Here is a 27,150-nt window from a genome sequence, read left to right on the forward strand (position 1 = left end):
TATTATTATTATATCGTGCTCTGTTCGTTAAACGGGACGCAGCACGTCAACGTGTGCGTCTTAGACGAGTCATGGATCTTGTTGGCTGACTAAACTCGAGCAAGATGTAAATCCCATTAGCGAAACTTGACGCGACTATCTCGTTCGAGTGTCTCCGCAAGGCGTAAATCAAAATTCGACGTGAGAAGATAGAAATGTTGACGGTTGAGAGTATAATTGTTCTTTCGTTAATTAATAGGAATCGATCTTGGTGTTGTCATCAAATTGGAATAAAAAAAATTACGATGTAGATAATTGTTATTTATCAAAAAAGAAAAAAAAAAGAAAAGAAAAGAAAATAACAGAAATTTTTAATAGTATCGACTTAACGAAACGACGAAAAAATTGTATTTATCGCGTATTTATGGATTATATAATTTTTAATTAAGTGAAATAACGAAAATGAAAGGAAGATGAATATCTCAAGTAATTGTGTCTATATCCTGAAACATAGATATTTCCGAAGACGACAACCAAAATCCCGCGGTTGTGGCTGGCATGTCTTCTGATGGTATGCCATGCAAACATTCAGTAACCCAATGCCGGATGCGTCGTGTTTGCGGAGACGGCTCGTCTTTATACTCTCTAACCGATTAACTTTCAAATATAATACATGCGCACTCATCTCCCCACTCGCTTACAGTTTAATTAGTTACCCTGTCCAATGTAATTGCACGAGGAAACCTTTGAGAAAGGCCATAGAGCTCGTAACACGTAATACATAATATACATAGAAGAAACAAAAATATCTTCAAGCATTTACATTGAAATTTTCTTCGTGATTCGATTAAAATATCCGTTTCATTTAATAATCTATTCAGATGATATTTTATAAAGTAACGCAAAAGTATCATACCTCTAGCGTCGTGTGAAATCGTAAAAACATTTCCGAGTATTTCCGTAATCGAGAATTTTCGAAAAGAAGACAGAATTTCCTTGAGAGCCATGAATATCCAACCATTTCCCTGTTGGAGCTTAACATGACCAAACTGAGAACGTTCATGAATTTCGAGATTTCTTCGTTTGAAAATATTCATTAAATGGTAAAATGTGAAACGAAAGAGAGAGGGAAAATGATTTCACTAACGTTGCTAGAAGAGGAAGAAGATGAAGAAGAAGAAGAAGAAGAAGAAGTATAAGAAGAAGAAAGTAAAAGAGAAAATGACCAGAGGCAACGTCGACGGTAATCTTCGCGAGAGATACTCAAGGGAGCTAGTGGAAGGTCCTTGCCTTGCAGAAAACTACCGATATCTTATTCCAAGATGGGCGTAAGGAATAATTTTCTATGCATAGCTCGATTTCAGCGGTGTCGTTGTGTTTAGCTTTGGCCGTGGCGGGAGTGGTAAAGACGCGTGACATTGCCATTACATTTTAACTCGTCGAATAGTGGTTTAACGAAGGAAACCTGGCGTGATATCACATATACATACATATATATACATTCGAAACTCCACGTTAGGCTTTTAGTAGCTAGCAACCACCTTTCACGTATTCCCTAGTGAGTAGTCGCTCCTCTCCATGCAGCTTCCACCACCCTTTCCTCATCTTGAAAATCGAAAATCGTAGTCCTACTTCTCTTCTCCTCTTACTCCTACTCCGTCTCCTTCTCCTTCTCCTTCTCCTTCTCCTTTCATCGTCTGCTTCCACTCTCCTTCTCTTTCTCTCTTATCCACTATACTCTCGACTTTTTGATTAACCTATGCATACTTGAAATCGCCCTGGCACGATTTCCCAAACATGAAAGTTTAAACACCCTTTCACCAAAGCAACCTCCTTGAGAGAAATAAGAGAACCGTACAACTCCCTCGTTGTCGGCGTTTCTTTCTTTCTTTCTTTCTTTCATTCTTTCTTTTTTTATTTCTTTCTTTCCTTTCTTATTTCTTTATTTCTTTACTTCGATTACATTTTCCACATTACTTTTTCTTTCTCTTTTTAAACTATATATCCAATAATACTGAATTCATCGATTGTTACGATGGAATATCGAAGAAATTATTAAATTTCCTAAAAACAGCGACGTTATTACTACGATCGTTAGAATCAAAGAAGGTGCGTATTAATGATCCTAACGTTGCCAAAAGATTTTGGATTGGAGCCCAATAATATTCAATACTGTTCTTCCTCCTAATGTTCTCTTTGAATTGAACATTATAAATAGGATAATGGAAAGATCACAAAAGAACGATGAACATTACCAAAGCTTCCAAACGTTATTATCCAAAGTGTAACTTGGCACGTATCTTCAAAATCACGAGAGATTCGGTTGAGTCTCCTACGGTTACGGGCACGCGAACTTTCACTCGAGAATCTCTCGACGAAAGATATAACGACGCTTCACATTCCTCGGATAACTTCCTGCTGCTCAGATTCCATGTGATGGATGTGTATAGCCATACATAAATATGTGCTGGGTATACATATACTTACGTAGTATATACGCATATGTGTGTGTGTGTGTGTGTGTGTCTATAAGTAGAGAAATAAATTATCCACGTAAGAAAGAGAAAAGTCGAACTTCTCAGGGGCAATGTAATGTCTCCATTATTTTCGAGAGAGCCCTGATGCCACGAATATTTCTACTAATTATATCGATGTATTTTCATCTCTCTCTTTCACCCTCTATAATGTTCCCTTTCTTTCTCTCTCAGAGTCACCCTTCTATATGTGCGATATATAGGAATTTTCCAGAATGTGGATAACGGCTTGGGGGGACCGTCTCCGGAAATAATATGAAGAGATGTTGGCGAAGAGATAGAGATAGAGAGAGACAGAGAGAGAGAGAGAGAGAGAGAGAGAAAGAGATGAATAGATAGATAGATAGGTAGAGAGTGGTCTCTACTAAGGGAGAGAAAGAGAAAAGGAAACGGAACGGGCGCGAAGGGGACAATTTGCTGAGAATTTCAAGAACGCAACACCTTGATCGGCTCGAAATGAAATAAGCCAACGAATATTAATTCAGGGGATACGCAGCAGACAAGGGAGAGAGGGTCGTGTCGATAGAGGCTACACCTATATGCTTTTATGGCACGAAAAAAGGGAAAGTTCGGAGATTGAAAATTGGAAATTTTCTTCTCAATTTTTTTTTCTTCCTTTTTTCCCTTTTTATCCTTTTCCCTTTTCCTTCACCCAAGCACACGTATCTACTTTTCCATTAACACGTTTAATTACTAATGACTTTTTCTTGTAGCATCCGCACATGATTATCTTTTCATTCCCCGACGTTATCTTCGAAGTAATTTATTAATGAACTCGTAACTCGGTTAAAAAAAAGAATGTATGAGACAGACAGACAGACAGACAGACAGAGAGAGAGAGAGAGAGAAATGTGTTATCTTGACCGAGAAATTTACTTAACTACGCTGAAACTTAAACTTTTTTTACACGAACATAACATATACTTTCGACCATATACTTGTTTCTTGACGGTCGACATAAATTTCTAACTATACATATATAAAAAGCAAATATTATAGAGAGAGCGAACCGATCGTCGTGTAGCCCTTAATTGCGCATGGGCACATTATACTCCCTGTCTCTCTCTTTCTCTTTCTCTCTCTCTCTCTTTCTTTCCCTTTTCCTCTCTCTCTCTCTCTCTCTCTCTCTCTCTCTCTTTCCCTCTCTCTCTCTCTCTCTATAAATATGAGTGCGCACGCGCACGAGTACATACATACGGGTCACTATTATCTGAATACGCGATGTGGTCACGCCAGCACCACCTCTGGGATTCTGACGGGTCCCGCATGCAACTTATGATCGTTACTAACGGAACATTACGTAAGCTCGCGATAAGCGCATAATAGTTCATTCTAATCGTTATTTAAAACGCGCCCGACCCTGCACCACCCTACCACTGGACCTGTTAACTCCTCTGTAATCTTCCTGGAACACGTTACTAATTGTATTAGCTTCATCGTTTGCACCTGAACAAGTTTTATATCTTTCATATAAAAAGATTGATAGTTAATTAACAGATTTTTTTTCTTTTCTTTTTTTCTTCCTTTTTTTCCCCATATGAGTATATACACAATAATTATAGTTTCCTTCTTGTTCCGATATTTTAGATCAAGATCTTTCTTTTTAATATTTTTTTCATACGATTTAAGATTATGATTTTTCGAAAGAGAAAGAGAAGGAGAAAGAGAGAGGGAGAGAAAGAAAGGCAGAGTGAGAGAGAGAGAGAGAGAGAGGGGAAAGAAAAAGAAACAGACAGAGTTAAATTAGAAATTTGTTTTCTTCGGTGATGATCGATACAACCCTGACGCGGTTAATAATAAACGACGAAGAACAAGGAGTGCATAAATCTTAGCTAGAAAAGCATCGAGAAAGAGCGAGAAAGTTCAAATCTCTCGGTAAGTTTATGTTTATCCGCTTCAGTGCACAGTAGTAGCAGTAACAACAACATTACCACCACTACCACCATTACTATCATCCACGATAAAAGCGAAACGGGGAATCATCGTTTGCTTTGTATTATTCTTCGAAATTTATCCCGCGAGTAGTTTAGGAAGAGAAACTTTATTACGTGATTCCGGCGGCCAACTAATTTCGAGAAAGTGTATTTCCATGGTACCCAAACAAAAGAGAGTATCGCAAGAAGCACCGCTCTACTGCCGATGGAGTTCTTCGAGCGGAAGAAAACGACCGGTAGCAGCAGCACCAACTATAAGGGGATTCACAGTAAGGATTCAATTATTTGCCAGTTGAATATTTATCGAGTCGTCAAGAAGCTAAGAAAGAAGAAACGAGATAATATCTATGATTTGACGAAATCCTACGAAGAGAGAGAGAGAGGGGTGGGGGAGAAATAATAATGGATAATAATAATACGAAATATGAAAAAAAAAAAGAAAGAAATGTTCTCCCTTGTCTTCGATACGACGGAAAAATACTTTTCACGTTCGATAAAAACTATATATTTGTTCATAAAATATACTCGTATTTATTAATCAAAATATATCTATATACATATACATACATAAAGATAATATTAATAAGGAAAAGAATCTCTTCTTTGACAAGACAATAAAACATTTTCCAATGAATATATACCAATATTAAAAGTACGAGATATTTCTTTGTGTAAAATTTGTTTATTAATCGCGTATCCTATGTGTAGAAATATATATATATGTGTGTGTGTGTGTGTGTGTGTGTATTATATGTAATGTGTATAAAGAAAAGTATGAAACACGGAAGAGACGGAGACATCATTACGTAAAGGAAAGTGTCGCGAGCCGTGTGGATATTACGTTTTCAAACAGAATTCGCGTAGTGTTTCGCACAGCACCGTCTACGATTCCGTAGTTATATGTACATATATGGGGAGGATGAGTATAAGCAGTAGGATATTGCGAGAACTGAATTTATTTTCTCCCTTAGAAATCGTTGCTGCATATCTATATATGGAACGTCAGTGAGAGCGGATATCTCCAATCGAAATTGGATTGGTTGACGTGACTTTTGTAACTCGTTGCACATTGACCGCGTGACGTAGCGAAAGAGACCTTTCCTGCCGCATACACATTTTAAATTATGACCTCGTCATGCTGCTGTTGCTAGTGCTGCTGCGTCAGTGGCCTAGATTCGACAGTATTGTTGTGATAGAAATAGCGCACGGTGAAAGTTTTCTCTCCGTTTAACTGAATTTCCCTTTCTGCGTTCTTGTATTTTTCTATTCTATTTTACGGTGAAATATGTCAACGTATTTTATATTAAAGATACGCGTGACAAATTAATAATGAAATATAAAATTCATTTATTTATTATGCAATAGTATTTATACGTAATAAATATACAATATTTATCAGAATTACCTTCAGAGTTTTCATTTTTTATGAATAATCATAGCGATAAGATAATCGATATTATTGACTGATCACATTTTCGATACATATATATATATATATATATATATATATATATATATTAAAATTATTGACACATATACTCTGATAGTTTTCAATGTAGAGTAGGAAAAAAAAGAAAAATGTGAATGAATGGGAATCTCTATAACATGTATTTCTATAACATATAAACTGTATGTGCATTGGATCACTAAATTTCTCTATTTATCAAAAATGAATATTGCATTATGTATTTGCGATTGACCGACTGGGAATGATCATAAACATTACGTAAACATCGTTTTGAACTTCAACTTGAACGATGAGCCTCTCAAATGCATGAAATGAAATGCACACTTTCCTAGGAGTTTCTCTCGATCGAGTCTAAAAATAATTCAACTTGCTTACTTGCAGTGATGGTAGTAGTAATGGTGACGGTATTGTGAACGAATAATAATAACGCGGAGGCCTTGGAAAATCTTTTCAATCGGGGGTTAAATGGGATAAATCGTGAGCGCTTTCCTTTCAACGACGCTTCCTGCCGTTCGCTATTTCGCGTCGCATTACGGTGCGCATAATAATGCTCATTGAATCGTTCCGCAATCCACTTACATGAAACACTGCTTTTCCAAGGAAGGAAAATTCGATTTACAGAAGTTTAATAGGATCGCGCACGACTTAATACCCGTCGCAAGTTTCCTCGGACGGTAGTCTCCTTCTCTCTTTCTCTCTCTTTCTCTCTTTCTCTCACTCTCTCTTTCTCTTTCTTCTTTACTTACTTTCGCTTCCTCATTCTCCGACCACAACTTTTCTCTCTTCTCTTTCTCTCTCTTTTTATCTCTACCGAGCTGCGTGCAAATTGCTATCCTTTGCGATGCCCACGCCTCCGTATTTTCAAACTAAACTTTTAAGCACTATTATTTATCTAAGAACGTAACAAAGAAAGATACGGATCCGTGCATCTTAATACAATATATCGTATATGGAATAACATAGAATAACGTTGGAATAAGGTACAACGGTAAAAATGAAAAAGAAGGGAAAAATGAAAGAAAAAAAAATTAAATAGGTAAGTATAATAACTTGTAGAAACATAATTTGATTACTTTCTTTTTTATTTACCATTTTTCATTTTTCTTAAAATTCTCTCTCTCTCTCTTTCTCTCCCTCTCTCTCTCTCTCTCTCGCTCTCACTGGCTTTTTTTCTTTCATTTTGAGGACAAGTACTACGTGGGTGATCTTCGCAACGTTGGTCTTTGTCTGGCCTTATTCCATCACACCCATTCCCTCTTTTCTTGTCCAGAATTCCACCTTCGGCTTTCCTGATCTCAAATTAATTACGTGACAAACAGTTTCTTACCCTCCCAATGGCGATGTCTCGCACCTTCTTATTGCTCCCTCGTCAGGGTTCGTCCCTGGAATTCGGTTGGTCCTATTAAGTACACCAAAGTCACGGGACAATGGAGATAAGACGATTGCGTTTGGACGAAGTTGTGTCTAGGGACTGTTCGTAGAAAAGCTTCCAGCTACGCTTAGAACGATTAGATGATCTTATACGTAAACTTGAGATCATTTTTCTTTTCTTACGTGTATTAGGAAAGATTAATTATTAAAAAAAAAAAAGAAAAGAAAGGAAAAGGGAGAAAAAAATAGTAGTTTTTGAACGAGATTAAATTGCGTTTTTCATTTTTTTCTTCGATTCTGAAATTTGCTTAAGTTGACAGGATTTTGATTGCAAACTATTCTTTATCTTTATCTCTCTTTTTCTTTTGGTACGCTACTGTAGTAGGCAAGACGCGTTCAAGCCATAGCTAGTCATCCTCATGGAGAGATATTATTGGAAAAAATATATCAGCCCCATAAAGAAACCCGGTGGAAAGATTTAAGCTGAAAATTGCTTTCAACCGATAAGTGCCTGTCTTTTTTTCTCTTCTTGCTTTTCTCTTAGTTTCGACCAGCACGTTTTAATATTTTTTCACGAGCTAAGACTATCGATTTGGCTCGCGTGAATTCGATAATCGCATAATGCGTTTTGTGCATTAACTTTCTTTCTTTCTTTCTTTCTTTCTTTCTTTCTTTCTCTTTCTCTTTCTCTCTCTCTCTCTCTCTCTCTCCCTCTCTTTCTCTCTTCGATATTAATCGTGTCTCGTACTTTTTTGCATTCTCCGACATTTATTAGTTTTCCAGTCGTCGTCGTGTCGTATTTTTGCCACCCTTCGTACAGTTTTCCATCAGATGATCGTATCCCTTCGTGTTTAATATCAACGAAAACGACGTCGTTTTAATGGCTTTATTTTCACGATATCCATTTATTCGAATGAATCATCGACCAAGAATCTCATATCGAACGATGCAAATAGAGATATTTTATATGCATTTTTATTTTCGTGGATTCGCGGGAAATGAAATTTATAATAAATATTCGACGCATATACCTACGTTATATATTTTTATGAAATTTAATTCGAATATTAAATTAAATCTCAGTATGTTGTATATAATCACATGAGTGTGGATTTAAGATTATAATATTTTTGTCTTAAGAAATCGTAACAAGTAAACTTTTAAAAAAAAGTTATATGAGATACTTCTGAATGTACTTACATCAAGATCCAAAAAAGTCATCGAAAATGTCGCATGGAATCTTTGCCTCGTTCGGCAATCGGCGCGACTTCGTGACACCTGGCACAAGTAACTAGCTGGGTATACTTTGGTGAACATCTTATAAATTTTCATGGTTGGTACGCCGCTACAAGTCGGCCGTCGACCACGATAAGTATTTCGAATGTCGACGAAGAAGAGAAGGGGCAAGAGAAAGAGAGAAAGAGAGAACGAGGCAGTGCTATTGTTGTCTCGATGATAAGATCTCGCGCTAAATCCAAGCCTTGCTCGGCACTACGAGGACAGTTTGAATTATGCTGGTTGGTACCACAATGGTGGAGGTTGAGAGGAAGGGTAGAGCAAGGGCAACGGAGTTCAGGATTTATAGGAAGCGGCGCATCACGCAAAACAGAGTAAAAGAGAGAAGGAGGGAGAAAGAGAATCTTGCTTAAGCCTACCGAGAATTATTTCTGATATGCGCTTCTCTTATCGCAGCACACTGTACAAATACTGAGCAGAATTCTTAATACCAGTCACTTGTAGTTACTCACCAGTCTTTATTACTTTTCTTTTTGCTGATTACAAAATCGAAAAAGAGGAAGAGAGAGAAAAAGAAAGATATGAAGAAATTTCTATGAGAACATGAAAGGATATTCTCGAGTATCTATCGACTACTCGGTTGATTAAAAAACGATTAGCTAGCGAATCATGATGGTGGTAATTAGCGAGCTATCCGGCCGACTCCGATTAGCCACTTGGTAGAGCATAAAAGGTTTTGAAATCATTTTTGCAGAAAGAAAACCGTGAGTAGTTGTTGCTGCTGTGGTAGCTTTCCTTTACGTGCTAATGGCTAATCGATGAATCGAATCGGATCCACTCCTATCTATTTCCTGAGAATCCAGTACTTATTCTACGCCATAACTCTTATTAGGATAATAATAAACAAAGGATGTAAATACATAAAGAGAAAGAAAAGCTACCATTCACAATCCTTATCATAAATTACCTCTTAATATTTCGAACTAGAATGCATAGTTCACGAAAATATTTTCGTTTAAAGGAGAATGTAGAAGAAAATAGTATAAACCGGAATAATCAGAGGTAAGTAGTATTAGAAATTAGCTCGGAGCCATTCGTTGGAGGATATATCCCGTTGGAGGATTAGCCAGTTTAATGCAAAGCAAGCTGTTGGAAGCTGTGGAAGTTTATTCGTTTGCTCGAAAATATGAAGTGGCTTTTGCGAGAAACGTGTGCGTGGGAACCTTGTGTTTATTTGCGTTCCCGATATTCGTCGGTTAGTTTATAAAAGCAAAATCAAAGTGTCCGCCATCGACACGGTACCGCGTCGTGACGCTCATCCTCCCTCTATCCTTCTCACTCCCCTATTCCTCTTTCAATCCCTGTTGACCGCTCCCGGGCACGTTTGTTCGCCCCCCCCCCCCTAAAACGCACAATAATCGCGATAACGAGCGATCGAGTAACGACGATGCTGACATTTTTGATCCCATCCCCAATTGCTCGTTCTCTCTCTCTCTCTCTCTTTCTTTCTCTCTCTCTCTCTCTTTCTCTCTCTCTCTCTCTTTCTCTCTCTCTCTCTCTCTCTCTCTCTTTCGCTTTCGCTTTGCAGACAGACGGAAAATCGGACGGTCGATGACTTCTGCCGCGTTACGTTCATCGCAGTTAAATAATAAAAACGGCCGGCGGGCTTCCCCACGGATGGTCGCGCTGTAAATTCGCACGGAGTAATTTGTAATCGATAGCAGCACGCGCCTCGTTTTTCCATTTTAACGGACGCACGTAAACAGATCGTGCGTGATCCTGCGAAACGGAAACACGTTCGATGATCCAACTTTTCTCTTTCTCACTTTCTGTTTGTTTATCCTTTTTTCTTTACATATGAGTCTGTCTTTTTTCTTTTTTCTTTTTTTTTCATTTCTTTACTCGTTTATTTTTTGTTGTTTTTACGTATAAATATATATCGACGTCGTAGTCATTTTCTCCGACTAATGCCAATGCCATTAATTAATTTACATTTAATCGTAATACCGTTTGCACTTCTTCATTTTGCTTCCCTTAGGCTCGACATAAATCGAGTGTAATAAAGGCAACCTATAAGAATGAACCCAGTTACGACCCTACGCTTAAACTGTGATCTTGAGAACGAAAGAAAAAGAGAGAGAGATTGTATAGAGGTCAAAATTGATATTAGATCGGTTAATTGCATCAACGTTAATCCAACGAAAATTATTTAGCCTGTTTCGTAGTTGGTACGAATAAAAGCGACAGATAACGTAACTGAGGATGAGAGCCAATGCAATGAATAGAATGAAATAACTTTGTTCTCCTTGAAACATGATAGTTTTAAGATATTTGATTTTCATTGTTATAACAAAAAGAATGAGAAAGAAAAAAGATTGTTTCAAGATATTTGATTTTCATTGTTTTAACAGAAAGAAAGAAAAAGAGAGGAGATACGATTTATATTCACAATTTTCTCTTCCTCCTTCTCTTTCTCTCTCTCTCTCTCTCTTTAGTATTCAGTATATATTATTTTTACATTGAGAGAATTTCAGTTCCTTATAATAATTATTATTCTCCCTTCAATCTAAAGCAATAATTAGCATTTGCTAACTTCCCCTATATCGTGAAACGACGAACTTTAAATACGAAGACGATAACGTTGTGTAGTAAAGCGAACAACTTTGGAAATCGTTCGAATTGTGGCTTATTAAATTCTGGAGGAAGAACGTTAACATGTCGCTTTCTCGATAACACCGAGCATCGACATCGTCATAGAGAATGAAAACGAGAAGGATAGATATATTATACTATCTACGTAGGACGAGAGGGAGAGAGAGAGAGAGAGAGAGAGAGAGGAATAATTGACTCGTACTACTGTAACCTAGACGACGATATGTAAACGGCGCTCCGGGAGGATGAATATGCAAGAAAATCTCCATGACGATAGAGTTACGTTTTACTTTACGAACGACTATCAGTGCCCATCGTATTCGTTCATGAATATTCCGGGCGATACCGTTTGACGCGAAACACTTTGCTCGAAACGCGTTTTGACCTTTCGGCTCTTCCTAACATCGTCACTTTCGTAGGATCTCAGTCTCTTTTACTTCTGAAAAAGAATTCAAATGTTAATTTTAAAGGGGAGGGGGGGAAAGGATTTGTTAAAAAGTGTCAACGTGAAAAATTTCTGTTTTTATTTCACTTATTTTAATAATCATTATCGGTTTATTAACAAAATCGTTAGAACCTATATAAAGCTTTTTCTTTCTTTGTCGGCTAATCAAAGAGATTGAAAAAAGTAACGGATCAACGTCGTTAGAAAATCACTTAACATTTAAAGAAAGAGAGTAAAGTGTTTCAAGTTTATCGACTTTCGAGCCATGCCAAGTTTCTGACTGAGTAGAAAGTGCTACTGGCAAAAGCAAGTAGTAGGTACCTACGGTTCGATTCGACTGTCGTCATCGTCGTCGTTGAGGAGACTACCTCTCTCTTCTCCTCCTTCGATACTCAACACAGGAGAAGATTTAATCGGCAATGCTATGAGATTAGAAGCAAGCAAGAACGAGGCAAATACGGAAGAGAGAGAGAGAGAGAGAGAGAGAAAGAGAGAGAAAGAGAGAGAAAGAGAGGGAGAAAGAGAGAGAGAGAGAAAATACAGAGTACAGAGTTCAATATATGGTGTGTCGAACCGTATCCGGCTTACTCTCTAATAAGTAGCAATTAGCAAGCCAGTAATTAATATGGGTTACGATGAACGCCCACCAACCACGAAGAAATACGATCTTGCGCCATTACCAAGTTCGAACTATCACCGATATTTATCTTTTGGATTTGTTACTATCTGGAATTTCACGATATCGTTGTTCCACATTAAAGCTTTGTAATGACTAGTTGAGTAATGATTGAAATTTCATATTACCCAATTATATGATTTTATTTATCTTGTTATCAATTATATTAATTAATAAGAAACGAAATATCTAAACTTTATATTAAATAAATAAGAGAAAAAATTTATTTTTATTCTATAGATTATTCTAAAATGTATAATAATGATTTTATATTTAATATTATTTCTATTATTTTGGAGATAACAAGGACGAACAATTTTTATTTCATTTGCCTTATTCGATAAAATCGTCGAACCATTATCGAATATTAGTGTGACGATGTCTCCGTTTCATACCCAAGAGACCAAACAAAGATATCCATCGAAGTTCTCTTTCTTTCTTTGGTCACTCTCTCTTTCGATCGATCGATCGCTATCCTCATACACTTTTTCGCTTAAGTGTAACGACCTCGTGCGCTCGCGCGCCCTCGTTCGTTCGTTCGTTCGTTCGTTCGTTCGCTCGCTCGCGTCTAATACGACGATTATACTAATAAAATTTCCGTCCGCTTTAGCGAACGGGCGTTGCCAACGGCGAGACATTAGTCGGGTGAAGCCGGGAAAGCCCAGAAGAAGGCAAACATTTGCCCGCCTTTCGACCCCTCCTTCCTCTTTCTCCTCTTTCTCCACCTTTAGCCCTCAAACTCCGTCCCTTTCCCATCTTCCCACTCCTAGCGTGTGCAAACAACCAACGTGGCTCGGGCTCGTCCTTGTTCAGGATAGTGGAAGAACTTGCACCGCTCTACGCTTGGGCGAGTTTCAGAGAGAAGGAACAACTTTTCTTTCCAAACTATTTCTTACCAAATTGAACCCTTTCAAATCGAAATTATATTTTTGATATATCCCGTATACCGGACATAGTTCAAGATTCATTTTAAATTCAATTTTAAATTCAATTTATAAACGCCATAAGTTTCTTTTATAATTTTTTGATTTTTCATTATAAATTTATATATATATATATATATATATAAATTTATAATGAAAAATATATATATATATATATATATTTGAAGAGACCTGTCGAGCATGATTCGACATAAAATTGTGAAAATTTGATACTCTTTATTATGAAAGCGATAAAATCTTGCTCGTTAATTTGAATGCGTGTCGATTGATAAGTTCTAAGGATCACTGTGAACGAAGTGGACGGAATAAGTTTCACGTCGTTCGAAGTTATACTCACAATTATCTCGAGGAGTGACTCGTACACAAAGTCGAACGTAAAGGCACGATGAGCGAAACACGGACGGTGAATATTCGCGTGCTCTCTTCGCGAACTTTGCTAGAACTACGGACGACCACTTGAACTTACACCGGAGTTATAGGGTGTCATTAAGCGACTCACCTTACTCACCGTCTATATAATCACGATTCTTGGACTATTTTACCTAATTAAAGCAAATGCTTTCTTATGGACAATTTTCTTCAAGTGTACATATTATTGAGAATCTATCGTAATTTTGATTTATTCGTACAAAAGAAAAAAAAAAAAAGAAAAAGAAAAAGAAAAAGAAAAGAAGTACGATTAAGTTACGTTCTATTTTATCGATGGAGTGATCGTTTAAAAAAATATCATTTAGTTCGAACAAAGTATACGTAATTTTATGATAATCATACTATGCTGGTAGAAAATTTTTCTTACAATCTTCTTATCGAACACACCCCTCAGTAGTTTCCACAAGGGACAAAAACAGTTTGTTCTAATTTCGGAGATACGCAAAGATACCTTAAATTTAAGCACCCTAGATGATAATAACCTTTTCTACGTGAGAGATTCTCCCGAGTGAGCAATCAATTCCTTTCTCTTTTCTAGCAAAGTGATCGTTTCAGCTAAACCAAGGAGCACAATATTATCTATATACATACTTACACACATACATATAAGATTTTCTTTTCTCTCATAACCGTTGTTGTTCGAAAAATTGCGGTTTATGCTATGCCCGCGTACTCGACTCTACGAGTAACAAACGTCGAGAGTGATACGAGCTCTTACGAAAATTCATATCTCGTCCTTCCACTATCCACTTTTACCACTACCATTATAGACACGAAGCGTCTTCACCGACGACGACGACTACTACGACGACTACTACGACGACGAGGACGACGACGACGATGGGAATTTATGCGAAATCGAGTTACTACGCCGATTCCATCTACTCCGATTCCCTTTCGACGTAATAAAACTTCTCTCGACTTCCTCTTTTTCTCTCTCTCTCTCTCTCTCTCTCTATCTTTCTCTCTCTCTTTCTCTTTTTTTTTCTTTCCGTTGCGAATATTCTTAGGGAATCGTTCTTTATGACTTTCTTTTTAACATTCAATCGATGTCGTTTCAACTTTGTGTATATATATCAATGAGAAATAAAAAATCCAAAGATATCGCAAATATAATAATATCACAGGTATGAGATATATAATAATTAATATAAATTTGTGAATTGATTGTGAATCATAATCAATTTATCTTACATTTTTTGTTTCTATTACCAAAAAATAAAAAAGAAAAAAAGAAAAATTTATCAACGTCAATGAAAGTTACTCTTTTATAAAAACGATTTTGAAAGAAATTTGACATTGTCGAATTGCATTTATCTTAGGCACTTATCGACAAAAAAATTTTTTGTGATCACCAACGGTTCATTTTATGATTATTAATAAGAACTTTAGCGAACGTTTCATTAATCGATCGCTTGTAAATGTGTAGGAGCGAATTATTATTAATTGTTATTAATTTTGAATTATCATTATTTTGTAACGTAAGTGACTATTTCTTTTTTTTTTATTACTTTAAAATTCCATTAGAGATAAGAATTAAATGACGGATAATTAAGTATTAACAATCATTTCTCTTAATTCAAGGATTTTATTTTTACTGTAATAACAAAAAAAAAAGAAGAAAAAGAAAAAAAAGAAGAAAGAAGCTAAATCATCTTTCGCTAAAACGTTATACAAAACGCATTATATTGATATAAATATTTGTTATTAGCATCTATATAAGAATAATAATAATTATAACGACAACAACAATAATAATGATATTATTAATAATAATAATAAAAGTCCCGCATAAGATTAATCTACATGATAAGAAAGAGAGAGAGAGAGAGAGAGAGAGAGAGAGAGAGAGAGAGAAAAGAAAGAGAAAACTTCATCTGAGGATTATCCTCGCGTTCGATTGAGAATATCTTCCGACAAACGACGTCGGCAATGCAGAGTAATAACTTTGATGCATGTACATACATACACACATTCACATAAATACGTACGTGCGAATAGAACGATTTTATTAAGCGATATGACGATCACACTGTCATTTCTCATAGCTTCGTTTAAAAAGAAAAAAAACAAGAAGAAAACAGAAGAGAAACACAAGAATTACTTCCTCATTTTACTTTCGCATTGTTTTTTATTCATGTATATCAAATCATCATTTTCAACGGCAAAATTGATCACATGTGAAGTGCAAAAAAAAAAACAAAATAAAAAATACAATAAAAATAATGAAAAATTCGAAACGAAGTTGACCGTAGGCCTCTTTTTTATTATACGATAAAAACACACAATACGCAGGGGGTGGAGGCTACTAGTTGAGCGATAAAAAGAGTGCACACCAACAACATTGCATTCAATGAAACTTTGCGCTTCGTAAAACAATACGGCTTATCGAGAATGCATTACAATAAATTCACATGTAAGCAGAGTGAAGCATGCACGGCCGATATAGCCATGCAATGTGTCCCATAAAATTCGGATGATCCTGGACGGAAATGCAATGCATTCGATATTACAGAGGACGGAAAGACCGATTTTTATTCTAGACAAAATCCCGACCAGCGCGTTTATTTCAAATAACGTATAGCAGACACAACACACCCACGCAACAAACACATTTGAAAGTGTGAACGCGAATCGATTCATGCCATAGCCGAAAAGCCACCGTAACGATATTTTTCCTCGAGCAGTGGCGATCGATCGATAGAAAAATTTCCGACTTGTGATCCGATTAACTCTCGGGGTTGGAGAAGCAAAGGATAAAAAGTTATGACCTTTTTTCTGTTTTTTTCTTTTACTTTTCTTTTTTGTTCTATTTTCTTTTTTCTTGGGTTGTTTTTCAGACGTTACCTTGGTAAATATTTTTACATGGAGAAACTCCAATCTCTTTTCGATTCCTCTTTTTTCCCTTTATCGTTTCTTTTTCTTTTATTTAAAATTTTTATTTTCCTTTCCTCTTTTCATCCCCATCGAAAATCTAGCATTTACTCGTTCCGGTGGAATGAAGCGACAAATATCTCGTTTCCTTTTTTTTTTCTTCTGTTTTCGACCCATTTTTTAATTTCTTTAATTTTCCCTTTCGGAATTTTACGAAATTCGCGGAAATACGGTAAGAAGGAAAGTGAAAAGAAATCGAAATCAAGTTGTCCCTACAACTATTATTACTACTACTACCACTACTACTACTTCTACCACTACTACTACTATCACTACCACCACTACTACTACTTCTACCACTACTACTACTATCACTACCACCACTACTACTATCACTACCACCACTACTACTACTACTACCACTACTACTACTTCTACCACTACTACTACTATCACAACCACCACTACTACTACTACTACTACCACTACTACTACTTCTACCACTACTACTACTATCACCACCACCACTACTACTACTACTACTACTAATACTACTACTACTAATATTACTACTAATACTACTACTACTACTACTACTAATACTACTACTACTAATACTACTACTAATACTACTACTACTACTACTAATACTACTACTACTAATACTACTACTAATACTACTACTACTACTAATACTACTACTAATACTACTACTACTACTACTACTACTACTACTACTAATACTACTACTACTACTACTACTACTACTACTACTACTACTACTACTACTACTACTACTACTACTACTACTACTACTACTACCACTACTACTACTACTACCACTACTACTATTACTACTACTACTATTACTACTACTACTACTACTGTACTGTATTCTATAAGGGAGTGGGAGAAGTAGGAGGATGGTGAAATAACGCGAACCGATAACCGCACTTGTTAATACCCTCGCTCCCTATTATCGTAGAAGTGTTTACGACAGCAGTTAAACGCGAATCGAATGTACTATGTAAATCGTGCGCGCGAGCACATCAAATGCTCGGGAAGAGCGTTGTGGGAGCGTACAAACGACTGTTTAGTCGGCGTCGCGATACTCCAACAGTATATGTACCTAGAAATATAGAGAAACGAATATACGCCGAGTATATTTGCAATGAATTTACGGGGGCGTTAATGCATAACCCCTGCTCCACTATCCATTAGTTTAAACAGATTCCCCGCGTTACGTGGCACCAAGAGAGAACGCAGGTTCAGCACTTGGATAACCCACACGCGAGAAAACGCGGCTGATACGTTGTGAGCAAATTAAACGTTTGTTAGCCCGAAAGCCAAATGTCGTTTTCTAACGTTAACATTCTATTGTTATCTTTTTGTTTAAAGTATTTCAATAAATATTCAATGGTTAACATAGGAATAAACTATAATCCATTTCAAATTCAAGATTAGAACGTGTTATGTAAAATAATTATTATAAAAACTCACCAGAATAGGTTTCCGATGGTATCTGATCCGTTGGTACAGTGAAATTTCCAGTAGCATTTGGAGGACATCCATTTCGAGTTTGTTGATTACGTAGGGTGTGCGTTGCGTGTAAAGATGGGCCACGAGGTGGTACTTCCGGTGGTGCTGGTTCCGGAGGAGAATCTCTTCCAGTGTCTGAAAAGAATTATCGTTCTAGTTATTGGAAATAATTTCGTTTTTTAATAACGAAGGGAGAATTAGGGAACGTTCATTCGATTCGTTATAATAATACGTGTTCTCATTGTACGATGGAGAATCAGTAAATTTGCAATAAAACATTGACATGCAGGTAATAAAATTTCACATTTATCGTTGCTCTCTCCCTCCCCCTCTCCCCCTCCCCCCTCTCTCTCTCTCTCTCTCTCTCTCTCTCACTATCCTGCTTATACATTCGCTCGCATTTTCACGTTCGCAATGTCCACTAATCCAGAATAATTAAACGAGACGTCGACAATCGAGACCTTCGCAATTATTGCTGCTTTATGTAGTTCGAAGCATAACGGAGAGAGATCGATTAGACGTTATTAGAAGTGCGAGGGAGCATGAAGAATGCGCGAGCGAGCGCTTTTGTAATTAGGAAATAGTCTAATTGGAGCATCGATCTCTCTCTCGTTTTAGAGCGAGGCTGCTATTATTCGAAAATAACGTGAAGTAAAATCGTACATACATATATATATATATATAAATATATATTAAATATATATATATATATTTACACGTATTTATGTACTTATGACGTTAGCATGACGCACAATATGTTCTAACGTGAGAAAGCAACAATCCTCACGAACGATGCAAGATGAAAATATTATAGGGGGTGGTACTTTCGCGTGTACACACACCTATGTTAATCCCGTTTTATCGCTACATCTCATGACGCAAGTAGTAATATCGATTCGCTCTATAGAACTAGCGAGTCAGCGAATAATTAAGGATCTATTTATAATTAAAGCGAACTATTCTCGTTGTATCAAATACTTTCGCATTAAACATAAGATGGCTTTGGTATGGGACACGGTAATGTTATCAACTATTTTTTACTATCGATTTCTTTTTTCTTTTATTTTTTTCTTTTTTTCATTTTTACATTTTAGACAAATATTTACAATTAAAAATATAAGATATAATTTCTATATCCTTTCGTTCCTTTCAATAGGAATCTGTTATAATAAAAAAGGAAAATAATGAAAATAAATGACCTATAAGAGATACAATACAAAATAATATTTAGTAAAGAAAAAATAGATACACCACGCTATATAACTATATAATTATTATACCTCGTTAAGGGAGTTTGCGAACGTAATAAAAACGTGACCGCGTCTTTTTTCATTTACCGAGCTTCGCGTATAAACAAATTAGAACGTTTAAAAAGTTTTCTAACGGAATACTAAAAATTTTCCAATTCTGAACGGCCCCCTGTTCTTTCTCTTTTCCTCTCTCCCTCTTTTTGTCCCTTTCTCTCTCTCTCTCTCTCTCTCTCTTTATTTCTTTCTTTTTCTCTTTCTCTTTCTCTTTCTCTTTTCCTCTCTCCCTCTTTTTGTCCCTTTCTCTCTCTCTCTCTCTCTCTCTCTCTCTCTCTTTATTTCTTTCTTTTTCTCTTTCTCTTTCTCTCTTCTCTCTCTTTCTTTTTTTCTCTTTTCTTCTTTCTCTCTCACCTCCGTACCTTGCTGGCCCTTGGGGCTTTCCGTAGTCGAGTTACTTACAAAGTTGTTCAAACTCGTAAGGAACTCCTTCCGACGAATAATTAAAGTTACATAAACGCAAAGAGCGCAAAAGAACCGGAGCGGTCCGCTCGCATTCGCGCGCGTTTGAAGACAATGAAAGTATTTCGTCGGACAAGTTCTTTGCTCTATCGTGGAAAACCTTTTTTCTTTATAAACGAAAGAATGCGAAAAATTCGGAACGAATTATGCCTCGTCTTCACGTGCCTACAATTTCTTTTAGGTAAATATAAACAAAAGAAAAAATATGAATATTAAAAATCTCGAGTACAAATTTTCTTACAGGTGGAGGAGAAGCTGAGAATTAGTTGTAACAGCGGATATGGGGAGCCTTAAGATGATACCATACTGAATGCATATGTGTATGTATGTATCTATAGTCACACAATATATGTACATATATATATATATATATATATATATATATATATATATATATACGTATATCTATATGTATACAATTGAAGCAATACGTAACCATTAGAGGTTGTTAATGTTACAGAGCGCATTATTGTAAATCAAGGTTAACTGCAATACAGTGGTCTATCGCGCTTTCGCGAAGCTATGTAACTTGCTTGCGGTAACTCTGATGCCGGATAATGGAATTTCGGTGCCGGGTCTTGCGGATTAAAATCCATTACGGTTATAACTTACGTGAGCATTGTAATTTCTAAGAAAATTATTCAAGAAAGCTAGAGAGACATGGGATTGACGTAACGCGCATGCATAATCCGACATATTATTGTATGAGAATAAAATAAAGATTTTTCTTTTCTTCTTCGGTATAATTCTTTACTTCATTATTAAATAGACAATTGTTTATTTATTTATTTTTTTATTTATTATTAGTTTTACATCTGGTCTGTTACGTTCTATTCTTAGTATATATTGTTATATCCCAGTATAGTTTTATATTTGAGTTTTTCAGCACTATTTCTGGATGATATTTGTAATATGGCAGATTTTCGGGGAGGAAGTAATATTTAAATGTAAGTTCCAAATATTATTATTATTACTAATATTATTATTATTTTTATTATCGTTATTATTATTATTGTTGTTATTGTTGTTATTATTGTTGTTGTTATTTTTGTTATTGTTATTATTATTATTATTATACTTGATTATGCTCGATTAAAAGAGAAATGACGTGGAAAATCGTTGATATTTTATCGGATGAAATTTCGATATGGTTTTTAATACTTGTTACTGGATACGACTTGTTAATGAATATTCAATTTTGGTATACATCTCTCTTTCTCTCTCTCTCTCTCTCTCTCCCTTTTTCTTTTTCTTTTTGTGTTAAATTACATAAAGATAATGTATTAAATATATAACTATACAAATTACAAACATAATAAACGTTTTTTAACGCGTGATTCATTATCTGACGGAAATGGAAGACAAGAAAAAACAACATACACACACACACACATACACGCACATACACATGCACTCACACATGCACGCACACACATACACACAAACACATATATCGAATAATTTTCTCTTTAAAGATAGTTTGTGCAATTTTTTATAAACGCCCGACAAAGACAATGATGAAAGACAAATTAAAAAGAACACAATAGAAGACAAATTATATAACATGGTGTATGCACACATCACCAATTGGGATTTACATACCTGTGAAGTAAATAGGCCTGGAGAGACCTGTGCAGATCCAGAGGTGAACGTGCAGAGAGACAAAAGTGCATTAGTGCGAGTGAAAAATTTGATAAAGTGCGTACGTGCTAGATATGATCGATATGAATCTGATGAGAGATTGTGGAAATATATCGTGATGAGAATGTAAATTGTTGCTAATGTTGCTATGCTTGTTGTGAATACGTCATGCAAAATTGGAATTCTTTTAAAAACGATCGTCAAATGCTTAACCGTTAATGCATCCACGTAGTCGAGACGATAATGAAGATGAAAAATGACGAATGATCGTGACTCGGATTTTACATGTTATGACCATGAAACGATTATCAAATATTTCCTTCTAGCACGTTCATATTAACCAGGAGTCAAAATGAATTGCGACGGGGATGGTACAAAAGCGCAAGGTCGATATCTACTGCAATAAGCAGTAATAATTGCTTAATTAAAGCGGACTGTGAAATGCGCAATGCGTTTCTGTCAGGTGCAGCCGGGACCATCGCGTTTCTCGGACAACTTTACTCTCGAAATACATACGTACATTCGTTCTAGTTATTGAACTATTCTCTCCATCTCTTTCCCCTACCTGTACCAACCCACTAACCCACCCGCCCACTCGCCACGTAGCCTCTTGGACTCTGCAAACACCTGTAACGCTCAATTAGAAAATCGATAACCTATCTACGGACACTCCGAGGACAATTTCTACTAGTTTATCGCGAGCTTCATCGTTGGAGAGTCAACGAACGATCCATTATTTTTATCCATTTCTCTTTCGAGAGTCGATTATCGGGAGCCAATCGTAACGAATTCCTTTGGATTGCTAGAACCATTCGAGGATCATTCACTTATATACGACGCGTATAAATTCATTTTATATATATATATATCTTCTTTTATTTTTTTCCGTGAAATCTTTTGCAAGGAGGAAGAAATTAGAAAAAATATTTCTCGATGATCTATATATATGCACATGCATATATAAACGGCGTGTTCATTTGAAAACTTCCAGTGTAAAAATCTCAAATTGGGAAAAATGTTGAAAACAAAAGTTTCACAGTTTCAAGAGGGAAGTATAAAAAACCTGTGTATTTTTTACTTGTTGGACAGTTTTGAAGTTATTTGAAGGTTAACTTTCCTTTTTTTTTTTTTCTTTGCTTTTTTAACGAAAACCTATATTTTCCTTTACAGATTTTTATTTTACGAGAAAGAAGAAAAATCTTATTTATAGATCTAATAAAATAAAAATTTTTGTCAATTTCGTCACTTTCAAAATGTGAAGGATGAAAACAAAACTTCTTTAATTTTTTAGTTGTTATTAGATAATATGGTAATATCAATAATATATCCACTTTTTTATATGACTTTCTTTACCTTTTCGAGTTATTGACGGTGAAAATATTTAAATGAACATGCCGTGTATATGAGTTCTCCAAAATAACATTAGTTTCTTTATTTTGATAATACAATAATATGTAAATATATAGAAAAGTTGAATGGGTGAAGATAAGGTCATTTTAATTATTTTTAAATATGATACTGATATATATCGTATAATCGTTAATATCGGGCATCATAGTTCATGTATAATATTCTATAGATTGGTATATAACCGATATTGAATTACGTGGAAACGAGGTAATGAGATTCTATTGCAGTTGAAAGCTTCGTCAATCTGTACGCGAAGTATCAATTAAGCATTATATCGTCATATTCCTGTTATGTGTATACAATCGAACTATATAAATTTCTCATTAAGCGCGAAGGGTGTATTATTCGCGTTAGAACGCCGATAGATCATTGAGTTCTGCTAAATTACATCCTACCGACAATTACAACCTAATTCTCTTTGTAGAAATGATGTTTAAAGACTTGAAATATCGTCTTTTCGTATATATAATAACTATTTAATAACTGATCGAGAGAATTTCTATTATGATTTATAATGCAAATTTTTAATCTTAATAATCTTGTGGTCGAATGAATATATATAAAGGACGTTAAAGGACGTGATGTGTATCGTTAAATTTACGTTGGTGCAAAAGTCGAAGTGTGTCGAAACACGGATCGTGGAGAGATTCGTTTCGCAAAATTTAATCAGAAACATCAAGAAGCATGGAGACGACGGGTAGAAAGGTAGATAGGAAGGAAGGTACATAGGTAGGATAGGTAGGTAGGAGAGAACCGTGGAAGCCAATTACGGATCGTACGTTGCGGCACATCACTGACATTTGATTCAAACGGGTGATACCACCTTCATCGATGGGTGGTAGTAGCAATGGAGATGGTGATGGTTGTAGTAGTTGGTAGGAAGGGTTAGTCAGACATTGCAAGGGAGTGCAAGGTGGCCGACAGTGACTTGATGCGGTTAGCGGATCGCCCCGTTAATTCGATTTGATGCTCTAACGCCTCCTCCACGTCAGGGAATACATATTCATGTAAATACGAATTATTTCATGTGATAGTCCGCCATTTTCATGCCTACCTTCTCTTCTCTACCTCCCTCCCTCTCTCTCTCTCTCTCTCTCTCTCTCTTTTCTTTCTATAACTGGACTTTCATCGTTAGATGTAACCACGAAGCAACAATTAGATGAAGAAGAAAAATAAAGAAGAAACTAATATCCATAAAGACTAATCGTTTGACTTTTCAAAAGTATGTCAGTGGAGTCTGTAAGAGGGAAGAAGAATTTCTATAGAGCAATAAAATCTTCATAGATTCTCTGTTAGAATAGAGAAACCAGAATAAGGAACACCAGTAACGATAATGGCGAACACGGACTATTGGCATAGTTTCCGAGTGGTACTTAAAATTATTCCTACTTGGATCGAGCCTGGCACTAATCCAGGCACATCCCATTCCACGCTTGCTTCTCAACATTTTCGTCGAATACGCTGGCCGGTTAAAACGTTTCGCCTTGTTCAAAATTGATAACCGAGTTTTCTTCTTCTTCTTCTTCTTCTTCTTCTTCCTCGTTCGCTAACTCTTACCCCAAGAAAATGAGATTCGTCGTCGCTCGAAAGAAGAACGAAGTTGAAAATCTTTTGCCAGGATCGTAAAAGAAATAGTCTAAGAAACCGATTAACTAACGTGACTTTATAATAACATAAAAAAAAAACCCGAATAGGACTCTTCACATAATATATCAAAAGGAAAAAATCTTCTCTTAGGACTATTCTTGCCATTAAAAAAATTTCATTGTATATTAAAAAGCAACGTTATCGGTAATCCTGATCGGTCTAACTAAATCATACATACATATTTCTTCATAATTTCTAAAGAAAACTGAACTTTATTTTATTTTTATAAATTCTCGAGACATTCATTGTACATACTAAACAAATTTTTTTTTTAACACGGCTTAATAACAGTAGCAGTAGTGGTAGTTCAAGTTAGTGGCACGTAATACACGCGGTTCACGTCCACACGTATTACTCAGCTATACGTTACAGGCTGAACAGATTTACGGTGACAAATTACCGCAACTGTGCCGAGTTTCTGGTGAGAGAGCCAGACCGTATGCGTGTGTGTGTGTGTGCGTGCGGGCGCGCGCGCGCGCACCAGCTCGCTCGGCAATTCAATAACGTGCTACTCGACTGGCCTACATTAGACTCCGACGGTCTAATGTAATATCAATCGTCTTTCTGTTGGCGGTGTGCAAGGGGTTAACGTGGGTAAGCCCTGACCGTTGGGAGCCATTTGCTAATAGATGCCGCGACATGCCTCCATTAGACCGCAGGGACATTCCTTCGAGCAATATACCCCATTGGAGATTCAGACTCGAATTACTCCTTACGATATACCAGTAATCACAACGGAAAAACTTATAACAACATCTCATTATATGATTCTAATATTTTAGTAGAGTATCCTTAAAATAGTCGGACGTGAGCTATAAGTGTATTATATTCTGTGTTATTCCTTTTATTTTTTATTTTCTAAATTTGTTCAAACATGTATCATTTTGGAAAATGTTTGTAACGCGTTAATTGATATTTTAAATAATAAAATTATTTTTTGCGGATATTTCTGTTCGTATTTCTTTTTCTTTTTTTTTTTTTTCTTTTGAATTTTTGAACATAATAGGTAAACATAATATTATACGGATTTTATCTTATAAAAATTTGAATCCAATCGAGAAGAAACGTTTGCTAACGCATAATACCACTGTAACGGCATTTAGTAAATACGCGTTTATAATACACGAATTCGATCGAGCTCCCTTTCCAGGGGCATAACATACGCGTTACGACGCCGTGGAGAGTTCGAAGTAAAAGCGGCGAATTTATTGGCATACGGCGCCGTCACTCGTGTCAACCATTGTAACAACGTTTCCACGCATGCGATACCCGTTGTAAGATCCACGGTAACATCGCTGGTTCCCATGTTACTGATACATCAATGTCCGAAACTTCGATGCTCGCTGTCGATCCTCGCTTTCTGAAAGTATCATACGTATTCGAAACGTTGCGAGAAATTTTATTGTCGTTATAGTTAAATCTGACATAACTTTTTATAATGCCGATAATAAATAAGTAAATAATAACAATAATATAAACGTTCGATATGTTCTTCGTCATTTTAATTGCCTCGAAAGAGTTTCGTAACATAGAAAACAACGTTGAAGCTAGACAAAATTCTCTCTCTCTCTCTCTCCCTCTCTTTAGAGGAAGGGCCATCCTCCGAAACGAGATGCCCGCGAAATTTCGTTTAAAAGTTAAGCTAGGTAGTAGTAGGTGGCTGAGTGAAGTAAGTGGGGAAAGAGGAAGGATGAGGGGTGAAGTGCAGGTGGCCATTGCCGTGGTGGTCACTACTCGACAGTGGGTTCAAAGCCGCAAAGCTACTTTCTCATCTCTCTATATCTCATACACATACAAATACAACATAGACGTTTCAGTAGCAAGCTTTACTGCTAAAACTGTTTTACACATATACGAGAGATCCTGGTGTGAGTCAGTTGTGAACACCAAGGTGGCTAGGCCTAAATCCTCCTGGCATTCCAAAACAATATAGTCTACGGAGCCACGTTAACTTGGCTAGTGAGCTATGCTCTAACTAGCCAGTTCTCTCGCTGCTAACTGCTAACTCGGTTACCTCTCCTCGAAACTCTCTCTCTCTCTCTTTCTCTCTCTCTCTCTCTCTCTCTCTCTCTCTACACATACGCACAGAGACGCTCTTTCTCTCTCACTTTGTTCCTTTCTACCCGTTCCAATTCTCTTTCTCTCTCTTTCTCTCTCTCTCTCTCTCTCTCTCTTTCTCTTTCTCTCTTTCTCTCTTTCTCTCCTCGTAAGCAAAGAGCTCAGCTACCGTTAGTTACCAGCGAGCACCGGCGACTTGTCTGAAACAACAACGGAGCCAACTTCGAAACGGAAAGTCCCTTAGTTATTTAATGAGCCAACGTATGTGGTGGTAGTTCGTCGATTAACGCATTGTGTTAGTGGACCTAGAAAGCAACTCCTAGTCTATTTCTAGAGTTCAAGATTCGAGTCCAAAAGTTTCTTGGAATTTCCTATGTTCATTGAGTTCTCCTTAAATTTCTAATAAAGCTGAATCTTCTAAGTTTCTAATTTAAAAAAATATTTGAAAAGGATATATATATATATTTTTTTTTTATTTATAAGTAGGATATAATATATGTTTGTAATTTTGTACGTTATGTAGTTAAAAAATGTTTTGAATCGCATA

At 36.2% G+C, this 27,150-nt stretch overlaps 1 protein-coding gene across 1 annotated transcript in view; it reads right to left on the minus strand.

Annotated features, from left to right (window-relative positions):
- The window catches only part of LOC146873114 (uncharacterized), a 323,336-nt gene that overhangs the window by 115,089 nt on the left and 181,097 nt on the right, over positions 1-27,150 (minus strand). The window contains exon 7 of the mRNA XM_085655655.1: positions 18,043-18,216. Within this exon, the coding sequence (XP_085511781.1) occupies positions 18,043-18,216 (174 nt within the window). The remainder of the gene's footprint in view (positions 1-18,042; positions 18,217-27,150) is intronic.

The sequence above is a fragment of the Vespa mandarinia genome, chromosome 3, assembly GCF_050613455.1.
Source record: "Vespa mandarinia isolate Hongniang chromosome 3, ASM5061345v1, whole genome shotgun sequence".
Lineage (NCBI taxonomy): Eukaryota > Metazoa > Arthropoda > Insecta > Hymenoptera > Vespidae > Vespa > Vespa mandarinia.